The 12,176-nt window shown below is 46.5% G+C and overlaps 1 protein-coding gene across 5 annotated transcripts in view; it reads left to right on the top strand.

Annotated features, from left to right (window-relative positions):
- The window catches only part of IRF2 (interferon regulatory factor 2), a 42,802-nt gene extending 34,394 nt beyond the window's left edge, over positions 1-8,408 (top strand). For 4 of the 5 annotated variants that reach the window (XM_080344234.1, XM_080344233.1, XM_080344232.1 and 1 more), the window contains 3 exons: positions 361-525; positions 5,598-5,644; positions 7,058-8,408. In XM_080344234.1, coding sequence (XP_080200360.1) covers positions 361-525; positions 5,598-5,644; positions 7,058-7,369 — 524 coding nt within the window. In that variant the 3' untranslated portion in view covers positions 7,370-8,408. The remainder of the gene's footprint in view (positions 1-360; positions 526-5,597; positions 5,645-7,057) is intronic. The other variant, XM_080344235.1, reaches the window with a different exon arrangement.
- Positions 8,409-12,176: the final 3,768 nt, after the last annotated feature.

The following is a 12,176-nucleotide window of genomic DNA, read 5'->3' as shown; positions in this document are numbered from 1 at the left end:
TCCTGGTGAGACTGTTTCTGGGTGGAGGAGGAGTGTGGTTGTGATCTTCCCTGGGAAGGCCTCTGGACAGCTGGTTTGTCGAGGGAGGCTCAAGGACGTTATGTGTGAGAGCCAGAAGTTAGGCATTTTCAGTCATCATAAGTGGGGAAAAATGTCTTTGAAGGTGATGGATACAAAATAAATCACACAGGTTACCTTTAGAAATCCCATGGAAAGTAGGTGGTGGAGATGGAAGAAAGTGCTGAGATAGTATTGAAGACTCATTCAAATACCATCAGGCTCCAAGGACAGTCTCTTAGAGATCCAACAGGGTCAGTCGAGGTGTTATGAGTAATCCATTTTTTATTTCTGACTCCCAAGTTGTAGGACAGCCGCACCTTGATGGCAGCAGTGAGGAGCAGGTGATAGTTGCCAATCCTCCTGATGTGTGCCAGGTAGTAGAGGTGACAACAGAAAGTGACGAACAGCCCCTCAGCATGAGCCAGCTGTACCCCCTACAGATCTCCCCTGTCTCGTCCTATGCAGGTAAGCGTTCTGGCATTGCTTTACACTCTTTTTTTGGAAATGTTTGGGAGATGCTGGGGGGAAGTGGGCTCTTCCAGAGTAGCTGGCAATGGTCCAGGAATGGCTGTTCAACTGTCTTCTGCATTTTTAATGAAGCTCAAACACTCACAGTCCTCTACTCATTTCACCTTGGGAAACAGCTCTGCAGATCTGAAGTTGAAAATGTAAGCTGCAGATTTTAGGCAGTGGCTAGTAGAAAAAGAACCTTTTTAGTTGTAATGCAAAAAAGTCTTTTTATGTTTTATTAGAGGGGTATTTTCAGTGGTACAAATAATGTGCTGCAAATACAGCCTGTTCCCCTTGCCCATGACTGGCTAAAGATTAAAGGTCTTCTCTCCTATATGTTTCCTCAGCGCCAAGCACAGTGGGCACAGAGTGCAGAGGGCTGCACTGGTGATATATAATGCAGACATGGAGTTGAAGGCCCTGGGGGAGTGGATCTGTCTTGCTACAAGTAGTCTGTAGACTAGAACAGCCATGTAGGGACTGATAACAAGTGTTTCTGCAAGTAGCAGAGCTGTGGATGTCTGGCTTCCAACGTCTGCCTCCCATCTGGGTTCTCTGATATCTAAAAAGGGGAGAGATAAGAAGCTTTTTCCTGAGTCAGGGTGTTAATGGTTTCTCTTTTTTTCTCTGGCCCCTCATTATTTGTAAAACTGGTAGAAAGTTAAGAGTCTTTGACACTCATTTATCTCTTATCCAAGTCTGACAGTGTGTTCAGAGGGCATTAGGGGAGAACACATGTAAATGCACACATGGGCATGCTGTATAGAGTCCCTGTGATCATATAAGCCTTATTTCCATAGGAAACAGGGCAAATCCACATTTGAAAGCAGAAAAAGTTTCAAATCCAACCTGTTCTTCTTTTTTTAGCATGTTGCTAATGTGCAAACCTCAGGAGACTGGGTAGAAACACAAAAGTAATCTTTTTAGGCAAACTTAAGTATTAATTGTTGCCCATGCAATTTATTATTTTACATATGCCCTGACCTTTGCCTCATCAAGCTGAAGTTACTTCCAGACACATTTTTATAAAATATGTATTTAGTAATTCTTATATTTGGATCCTGAGAAATAGTATTATGTTCTTTTGAGTAGATAAACGTTTATACTTCCCAATGTATTTAGTTTGTAATGGCCAAAGCATTTAGAAAGGTTTTGCAAAGCGTAAGACAGGGCGATGAGAGTGCTTTAACTTAACAGCAGTTGGGGGATGGGGCCTTTGAACATTTGTCCTCTTTCCAAATGCTTCTTGCAAAACTTTTCCTGTCTATGTGAGCATGACAATGCTGCTTTCTTTTAACCTCAGCTACAGGATCTAAGTTCTTGGAATGCAAACAGAAGTCAGTGTCTTGGTCTGGAAGTCATAGTGGTTGCTTGGTCTGGGACAATAGGGAGGGGTGGTCTGGTGATGGGAGGACCATCACATGAGCAAGTCTTGAGCTACCTCCCCTAAAGTCAGTGCAACAAGGCTGCATAAGGAAAATGAGGCATGACTGAAATACTTCTGCTATCCCCTTATGTTGTCTGAGTATCCTGGTGGCCTTCAGCTGTCCTAACCTATACCAGGACCTGCTAGCCCATAACTTGGATAACACAGAGGTGATTTCATGCCACTGAAGTACTTCTGAGTGCATCTCAAGGCAGCTCTTAGTGATCCTGGTTACTCTAGGTAGAGACCAATAAGAAGTGGAATAATGCAGGGGACTGTCCTAGGACGTGCCCTATTTATGAGCAGAAGAGATGTTGGAGTAAACACTTGGGAATTTTGCAGATGGCACCAAATAGGGGGGACACCAGTCAATATGCTTGAGGGCAGGGCCACCATCCAGAGACACCGGGAGATACTGCAGGAATGGGCCAGCAGAGACTTTATGAAATTCAGCAAGGGCAAATGCCAGGTCCTGTGCCTGGAAGAGCCTTTTGCAGTGACAGAGGCTGGGACTGATGGGATAAGGAGCAGCTCTGCAGAAAGGCAGATGGGCAGTGAGCTGAACATGAGACAGCGGAGCACCCTGGCCACAGAGAAGGCCATCAGCTTTCAGGAGCATGGCCAGTAGATCTGGGGAAGTGATTATCCCCCTCTGCTCAGCACTGGTTGCACTACTTCTGGAGTACTGGGCCCAAGTCTTGAGCCCCCCAGTCCAAGACTGATACAAACAAACTGGAACAAATGCAGGGAAGGGCTACCAGGATGATGAAGAGCTGGAGCACTCTGTGCTGAGATACTGAGGAACAGGGGTTTGTTCAGCCCGTATGAGAAATGTTTTTTAGGACCTTGTAACAGGCTGCCCTTTCCTTCAGGGATGCTATTGAGAAGGCAGAGCCAGGCTCTTCACAGCGGTGCGTTAGGGGCGGCAGTGAGAAAGAGCTGGCATGAATTGAAACAAGAGAACTTGGTCTAGCTGGATATAAGAAAAAAATGGCACCTTTTTCACCACAAAGACAGGCGGTGGAGCAGGATGCCCAGGAAGGCTGGGCTGCCTCCATCCTCTGAGGTTTTCAAGACCTGATTGGACTAGATAAGGCCCTGAGCAACCTGATCCAGTCCTGTAGCTGACCCTGCTTTTAGCAAGAGGTTGAGCTGTAGACCTCCTGAGGTCCCTTCCAGCCTGAATTGTTCTATGAACATCTCTTTTTTTAAAGCATGTGTTTGCCTTTAAGGCAGGAGTGAAGACAGAGCTCTGTGTTTTGTTAAACCCTGAAACTTGTAGGACACTCGTGTGACTATTTCTGGCTTAGTCTTCTTCCACACAAACCCACATGGGAGAACCAGAGGAGCCCTGGCCCTGTGCTCATGGCTGTGCTAGGTAGAGCTGCCTGCTCTGTCAGGTGCTACTGCTGAATGGCAGGAAGGAGTATGACCATAACAGCTGTGCAGGAACAGTTACTTTAGCCTTTCTGAAACAACAACAAAAAAAAGTAGCCTGAGGTATCAGCTGTCCTACACAAATCTGTTTTATTTCATAAACACCTCTAGTTCCTTTCTGAGGTTACTCAGACAAATGATATGACTGGCCTTGGTGAGTTTTCTCATATTTCCACTGACGTCTATGAAATCCATTTTTTTTAGTACCGAGGCTGTTGTCAGCCTCCTCTTGCATTTGACACTGATTCAAATAACCTTCTTGATTGAAATAACCTCTCTAACTTTCCATGCCCGAATGGCTGGCTTCCCTGGCTTTGCTAACTATAGTGCTATCTCTTGCTCAGCATTTTGTTATGTATAAACACCAAGGATGGATTCCTTTTCAGCTGCATCACTCTTTTTTTGTTGCCACATGTTTCTTCATGTCAAGGAATATCTGTTTCTCGTCTCTGTGTGGATTCCTCCTATTGATTCTGTGTCCAGAGCTATTTCTCCTTTGCACAGATTAATTTCTGCCTCTCTTCTCCTCAGTGTGGCTTAATTATTCAGTCTTTAATCACATCGGTACATCCCTCTTTATGTGGGCCAGGGAGTGAGAAGCCCTGGAGAGTGTTAATTTCACAGGACTTCACAGTTAGCATTAATGTTTGGGACTGTTCCTCTTCTTACTGCACGCTACGGTGAAGACTCTGGGCATAGGGGAGGTGCTGGCTTTGGAAGTAGTGATCTAGAGTAGCTGAGCTGCCTGCATCCTTGCTTTTGAAGGACTTGGGTGCAGTTTAGTGCCTGGGGTCTGAAAGAGCAATTCAGACTGTATTTTTACAGCCCTCTGCCTAAACTTAGCCTCCAGAGAAGGGCAAGGTGCTGCCCATCCTTCTGGAAATGTGCAGGGGCATGATCCATGAGGCACAGTCCATATATCCTCAGCACTCATGTCCAGTGCAGAGCATGAGGCTGCTTTCTGACAAGGCGGGATCATGGTTTATGGGTGCAGGGCCTGTGCAAAGGAGTCTGCATGGGCTAAAATGCATGGCACAGAGCAAAGGGTGGAAGTTGGGACTTGAGAACTCCCTTGCCTGCTACAGGTAACTCATCACATTGTTCCTTCAGCCCTGTAACTTTTGGGCTCCTGTTGGCTTAGGGCATGGATGAGCCTTATCTACTTGGCCCTGGTCTGGGGGTTGGAGAAAGACCTCTTCCTAATGCCATTGGTAGCCTGATGGATGCCTAGTGTTACTCTCCCAGGAAACAGGAAGGCACAGCCTGGTCCTGAAAAGAGGAGTTTGTGCTGCGTCTCAGATGTATCTGGAGTGCACGGCACTCTGAACCAGTCTGTGGGCCAGGACCCTCAGATGCTGAGAGACCTGCGTTCAGACACGTGGGCTTCAAAACACAGTCAAAATTGCTGGATTTTGGGCCCTTCTGCAAGCAAGGGTTGCAGCTGAAGGAGGATGGCCATCCGCTGGAGCTGCACCCCCATGTTTGCACTCTGGTTGAAGTGATGAGAGTGAGGAAGGCTGTGCATGGCGAGGAGAAAGCAGCATTTCTGTGTGCTTGAGTGGTGGATGAAGGGTTGAGAAATAGGCTGGGAGGGGCTGGGCACCGGTGGCAAAAGCAAAATGAGAGCAAAGTATAACAGCAGTAATAAAGCACCAGAAGCAACAACAAGCCCTTGAGGCGGCAGGCTGAGATAACAGTTCATGAAACAAAAACACACTTATCTCCTCTGGGGTGGAGTTGTTGCTCGTTTTGCAGGGAGATAAAAATAAAGATTTGGACAGAACTTTGCTGTTTGCCAGGCCTGGAGCTGCCAAGAGAGGGGGAGGCAAAGGAGGCATCTCCCACTTGCGGGAGGCTCTTCCCTCTGCCCAGAAAACACAAATATTACTTCTTCCCTTTCCATTGCTGTCTTCTTCAGGGTATAGCTATGTTAACTGTGGTAACCATGTCAATTTATCCCAGTTGTTCATTGCAGCTGTGCTGTCTAGTCTTTGGATTGCTATTATTGCAGCAGGGGCTTCATGCTGATCCATTGTTTTGTAGTTGTTTGACTTGACTCTCTTTGCTTCCACTTGTTGGAAGTGTATCCAACCTCTTGAGCTGGATTTTGCTACTGTAGATAGAATAGCATGAGTTTCATTTTTGTGTCTCTTTTGTTTGACAGAAAGTGAAACAACCGACAGCGTTCCAAGCGATGAAGAAAATGCAGAGGTAAGCGTTTTCTGGATTATTAGCACTTTGGAGCAGGGTCTCAAGAGCAATGTCCTGGGGTATTCTTCTCCCTTCTGTGTTTGCAGCTCTGTCTACCAGTGGAGTATTCATTTTAATAATAGCTGGTGGAGAAAAACAAACCAGGAAGGTTCAAGCTAGACAGACGTTTGGATGATTGTTTGGCAGAATGGATATCTCTACAAGTTCTTTGTTCCTCATCTGTCCAAACTATAAGGAGATTCATTTGCATGAGAAAATACTCTGGAAAGCCATCAGCAGTGCCAGCTCATTTGTTTTGGAGCAAACCCAGGGATTTACATTAATATAAGTGTGTTTCTGTGTATGTGTGCACTATATATTGACATTGCTGGATAGTGAGTATTTTATCTTGGTTGAAAGCATGCTTGTTTTGTTTTCCTTAAATGGCACCTGAATTCATACAATTGGAGGAAATGCTTACATGTATGATAGAAATGCAACTTGAATGTTTGAGGTATGTGAGGTAGCCAGTTGGGTATTGCTGGAAGAAAGGAATCCATGGAGGAAATAGCCACCCCGTTAGTGTTTCCTGAGCTGCACCTATGCAAAATCAGCACTCATCTTTTCTTTTGGGGCTTCCATCGAGTGACCAGATCTGCCGATCTCCATGAGTACTTAAAAGCCAGGGGAAGCTCACTGAGGCACTTATGTGCCCTGTGCTCCAGCTGCATTTTTGTTAGAAGGCCTCTTGCAAATCTGTCTCCTGCTGTGCCCCCCAGAAAGCCCTTTGAGTTCTCCTTGGAGAGCTGCAGGTTGTGCAGCTGTATAACAGCACAGCTGACCTGCTTGGTTTAGTCTCTCATGCCCTGGTTAAGGTGGAGCCCCTGTGTAGACTGCCAGTAATGATTCCCCAAACCTCCTTTTCCAGCATGTGTGATGGAGAAGGGACTGGATGCTCATCTTCCCTTGGTGAACCTACTCCCTGTGTCCATCAAGTGGCAATGGATTTCCTGGCAGCCTCACCTCTGTTGACAGCTTGGGCGGTGCTGTTTGAGAGGTGTTGGGTCTCTGTACCTACTTGTTGGCAGGGGGATGCTCTCTCTTGGTAATGGAGAGACTTCCATTTGAAGCTCGGGATGTTTGGTCCTCTGTGTCCATTTTTGTCTCCAGCATACCAGGAATAAGGCCTTTATTTTCCATCAGAAGAGTGGGTAGAGCCTCTTATGTGTAGGAGAGCCACCGAGATTTAGACATGTGACTTCAGAAAGGGTGAAGTGGCTGAGAGCAAAGACATTCAAAGCCAGCAGCTAGAGGCTCAGGCTTTTAGAGACTGAGGAACTCCTGTGCAGTTCATGGGTGTTTTTGTCTTCATCTTGTTGCTTGTAGCACTTTGCAAAGTTCCTTTTGCTCATATAGTCTTTCCTCTTATTTTAGGGACGACTTCATTGGCAAAAGAAAAACATTGAAGGCAAACAGTATCTCAGCAATCTGGGAATGAGGAACACTTCTCATATGCTTCCCAGCATGGCAACTTTTGTAGCCAACAAGCCTGACCTCCAAGTCACCATCAAAGAGGAAAGCTGCCCACTGCCTTACAACAGCTCCTGGCCCCCTTTCTCAGACATCCCCCTGCCACAAGTAGTGTCCACAGCCTCCACGAGCAGCAGCCGGCCAGACCGTGAGACACGGGCCAGCGTCATCAAGAAAACGTCAGACATCACCCAGTCGAGAGTCAAGAGCTGCTAAGCCTTTGATGGTGTGGGGTTTTTTTTAGCTTTGTTTTGTTTGGTTTTGTATTTTATGTTTCTCTAGGAGAGGTTCATCCCTTGACGCACATGAGACAAATCTAAGGTGAAGCTTTGGCAATATTAAACATTGCTGTGTCCGACTCCAGTGCCGGAGTGTTTTTAACTCAGGACTCCAGCTGTCAGTATGTACACCTGAACCCAGGCGGATTTCCAAGGTTGCCACCTAGGAAAACAAGAACTTTGGCCCCCTTGCAGGTTCCAGTGTTTCATAAGAGGACCAACCGACCACAAGGGAAGTGGTGCTGCTGCGCTTCTTGCTGTCAAGGCTGTGATGGAACTGAAAGCCTCAGAATGGAAGAGAAAATGTGAACTAGCTGGAATATTTTTAAATAAAGAAAAATCTATTGTGAATATTGTACATAGTGCAGTACTAGCAACGTTGCAGTCTGCTTCTGCACCTTATTAAGAAAGCACTTACGAAAGGCCTTTTATTACCTTGCTCTACTTAATGGCACATTGAAGGTCCCTCCCCACCTGTATTCTTTTCCAAGGCTATTCTTGCTAAAGTGTCTTTAAAGAATAGAGGAAAGGAAAGGAAGTTAAAACTTCCCATGTGGATTTCATATGTTTTAAGACTGCTTTTCTCATGTTTGTTTCTAATCTGCTATGCTTGAATGCCGTGTGGTACAATAGGAAAAAAAAAAGAAACCTATTACAGAGATATTATGCAAATTCCCAGATTTAAAAAAGAAGAAGAAAAATACTCTAATTCTAACCAGAGCAAGCTTTTTTATTTTTTATACAGGGGAATATTTTATTCAAAGTAAAATTCTAAAGTGAATATAATTTTTTTTAATCTTTTCTACAGCAAATTTATAATTTTAAGATTCAGTCCTTGGTTATCAGCAGTTATTACATCCTTGTGGCACATTTTTTTTTAATTTTGTAAAGGTGAAATAGCTTTTATGAGCTCATGTAGCAATCAGATTATCCTGTGGATTGATAATAAATATGGTATATAGTTAAATTTTTAATAATCCTCTTGTTTGTCTCTCTTCCTTAATCTTTCAGAAGCCCCAGATGGCATGGGTTTGATAGGTGAATGTGACCTCTCGGAGTGAGCAATGAGCATGAGCAGCCTTTGCAATTTCTGGAGTACCTGTCTAAGAGGATGGGAAGTCCTGTGCTTGAGACAGCATGAGGTGGAAAGAGGAATTAGAGCTTAAAGGTGGCATACTTGAGTTTGGCCTCATGTGCAGAGATTGGGAGTTGTGGCACCTCTTTTGCTGGTATTCTGTGGCTGGGCTTTGAGAAGTCACCTCATAGAAGGGATCTTGTGAAAGTCCATCCCCCACCCAACACAGGCTCAACTGTACTTGCCCCATTCCTGGTAGATCTGTGTTTAGCTTGCAGTTGCCTTGTCCAGAAAAATCTCTTTTTGCAGAATTCCAAGCAATAAGTCCTTATTAGTGGAATGAATCAGAAGTCAAAAAAACATTCCCCAAGGCTTTCAACATCTACCACATGATGGCAAGCTGTGATTCCTCAGGGTCTTTGAGGGAAGCTGCTGAGTATCTAAATAAGGGTGTAAAGCATCTTGCAGGGTGGCATGGTGATGGTGAAGAGCCGTGCCATTGACTGAAGTGCTGTACACTTTGGGCTGTCACTGGCATTGGCAGAGGTTGAGAGCGCTTACCCTCTTGCAGTTTTTCAAGCTGTTGGAAGTTGAACGGATTGATTCTAAGTATGTAAAATACGTGGACACAGAGTGTCCTTCAGGTATGATTACCAGTCTGATACCAGCCTGAAGGATGGCAGAGCCGAGCGCCATGTATATTGGGCTGATGAGCAGTAACAGGTACAAAAATGGCTGTGTTGCAGGGAAATGTGCTAACTGGCTGTTGAAAAGGACAAGCAAACAGTGGGGCTTTGCTGTGTTCTTAACTTGATGCCATAATTGCAGTTTTCATCACAAGTCCATGTGAAACTTGCAGCTTTGTCTTGCCAACCCGCTGCCCCAGGGACATGGGAAGACAAGGTTAGAGCTTTGGTTAGGGCTGGGAGGAGGAAGCCCAGAGCAGTATTTGAAGTGAGGTTGAAAACTTGTAATTGTTAAAATCATTGTATGTAAGCTCTCTGGTCTCTGTCTCTTTGTGCACTTACCCTTCCAGTGGCCCTCTGGGTGCAGAGGCCACAAGGTTTGGTCTTCTTCAGGGAGGCTGTGTCTGTGCACGCGTGTGTGCATGGGGGTTACAGTGAGTCTCCAGCATTCCAAGCCTTTGGCCAGCAGAGTTATGAGGCTCACGACAGGTTTTGGGTTTTTTTCTCAGTTCTGGGGCTCACTTGGGATTATTTTTATGTTTCCTTAACATTGTCTGCTTTGGTTTTGGAAGTTGTTCCAAACTTCACAGCTAAAGTGTGGAAGTTGGTCTGTAGCATCTCCCAGCCCCTTTTAAGATTATGGGCTTTTGTTTTTAGGGAGGGACCTCCTAGGGTCACAGAAGAGCTGGGACTGGAAGGGACCCCTGGGGCACATTGGGTCCAGTCCTCTGAGAGCAGGTTCCTAGAATAGGTCATCCAGGGCCCTGTCAAACCAAGTCTTGAATATTTCCAGCAAGGAAATTCTCTTCTGGGCTTCATGGATCCCTTTTTTTCCAGTCTGTCTTTGTGTTCCAGGTTCCCTGGCCTGTGGCTGGCCGTCAGCATAGAGTTATGGTTGGGGCTGGGAGCTGCAGGTGGAGAGTGACTGGAAAGGGGCTGTCTGGGGAGACGTGGGGCTTGGAGAAGAGTCGTCTCCTGATGTATTTTTATGGTGAGGAGGCAGGGGTTGGGTTAGGTAGAAGAGGAAGCCCGGAGCTGCAGTTGTGCTGGGTTTGGGAAGGGGCTGCCAAACTCAGTGGAGGGCTGATACTGGATCCTTCTTCTTGGGAAGGCTTGTTTTGGGAAAGGAAGGGCTGCAGCGCTGGGGCTGAGGCTGAGCCTAAGGCTCAGGGCTGAAGAAAAGAGGAAGTCTGGTTGTGTGGGGCTGGAAAACATCACACAATGTAAACTAAGCAGTAGCAGTCATCTTCTCCTCTGAGGAGTATTTAGTCTGTGCACAGAGAGAGGCTCTTGTCTCTGGCTCAGCCTGGGCTTAGCTTTAAGAGTTAAGGCTAAGAGAAAGCCCAGAGGTAGGGTTGTGTCACGGCTGGAAAACATCTTCCAAAGTAAACAGAGCTGAGTCAAGGCTTTTTCTTTTCCGAAAGCAGAGCTGCTGTTTACCTCCACTGTGGCCTGTTCTCTCCTCACCATTCAGACTGATGGTGGTAATTGCTGACATGCCTCTGCAGGTCTCCAGGCAAGCAGCCATGTCCTGTGTGCTGTGAGAGGCAGTGGGCTTTCCTCCTTTCATTGCAGCGGTTTGAGCTCCCTGCCCCTCACACACAGCGCTGAGGAAGCATCTTGGAGGCCTTTACCTTCCTGCAAAACCCCGTTTTATGTCTGGCCTTGTGCAAGTACTCCCTGACCTCAGTCCTGTGTGTCTGTGTGAGAACACATTTGCCCTTCATGGCAAAACATTTCAGCTTGGGTAGTCACCAAGGCTCAGTAAGGTGCTTACATGGAGCCTGACATCCAGCAGGGCTGCCAAAGTGGAGTGAGAACTGAGCTGCTTTTTCCTGTGTGTCCTGCATGATTTTGGGTGAGAGCCTGCCTTCAGCAAGCCTTGCTGGTCTCTGGGGTAAGGAGCTGGTTGCGCAAGGGTTGCCTGAGTGTTTCTAGGTATGTAAATGTTTGTCTGGAAAGCAAACCTTTACTTGCCTGAAGGTTTTGCTACTCTTAGCATCAGCCATCTGAAACTTAAGAGCAGTTGACAGGGAAAGGCAGGTACCTCCTGTTTAGCCTATGTGTTAACTTTTATGTAGCTTAAAGCAAGTTACATGGTCGCATCTCACCTCTGGTTGTTCCGCTTGAGAGTCCGTGCCAGCAAGCCGGTGGCCAATGCCAGCGTGCTGCTGGCCGGGTAATTCGGCACATGTTCCACTTGGTCCTGCAAGGAGGGCAGCTGAGCTGCAAAACCACTAACCCCTACTCTGCACCGGTAGCTGCTCAGTAGGAGACACACACACATACCTCTGGGATCGGCGTGCATACTTGATAAATTCCCCTCTTCCCATGGCTTATACGTTTGAAGCTCTTCCAAGTGGTATCCAAGCAGGGGAGTTACTGTACGTATCCATAACACTGCTCCATCAAAGAGAATATCCACTGTGCAAAGGCGGTGACGCCTCTGCGACTTGCTCAGACTAAAAGCAGTTGGCCAACTGCGAGGTGATGTAAATGCAAAGGAGGATTTCTTTGGGTTGGGACATCAGACATTTATTCTGAAATGCAGTGTTCAGTTCCGTGTGTTATCCATGCTTGCAAAATTACATAGAGTCATAAAACACCACCCACCCTTTAATAGCGCAACCACCAATTTGGTTCTGAAACACTGGAAACAAGATGACTGTCCATTAACTCTATGGGTAATATCAATTTAATCTCTTTGTGCCATTTTGTGATGTGGTCAGCAGGTGAGCCTGCAGAAACCTCTGGAGTGGGGCCGGGAGGAAAGCGAGGGGCAGGCCCTCCCCACCAGCCCCACAGGGCTTGCAGCCAGGGCATGACCTGTGCTGCACTGGGGACTCTGACAGGTTTGGCAGTTCTCTTCAGGGGAGCTCAGCTAACGAGGAGCTGTGATACCAAGGTCTCTAGCAAAGTCTGATTCCCTCAGAAGGGCTATCTACAGAGCTCAGGTAGGAGAAAAGTCTTCTGGGAAGCAGCAG

This window comes from Nesoenas mayeri, assembly GCF_963082525.1.
Source record: "Nesoenas mayeri genome assembly, chromosome: 4".
Lineage (NCBI taxonomy): Eukaryota > Metazoa > Chordata > Aves > Columbiformes > Columbidae > Nesoenas > Nesoenas mayeri.
The sequence above is the reverse complement of the archived record's forward strand: the minus strand, read 5'-3'. Positions and strand labels throughout refer to the sequence as shown.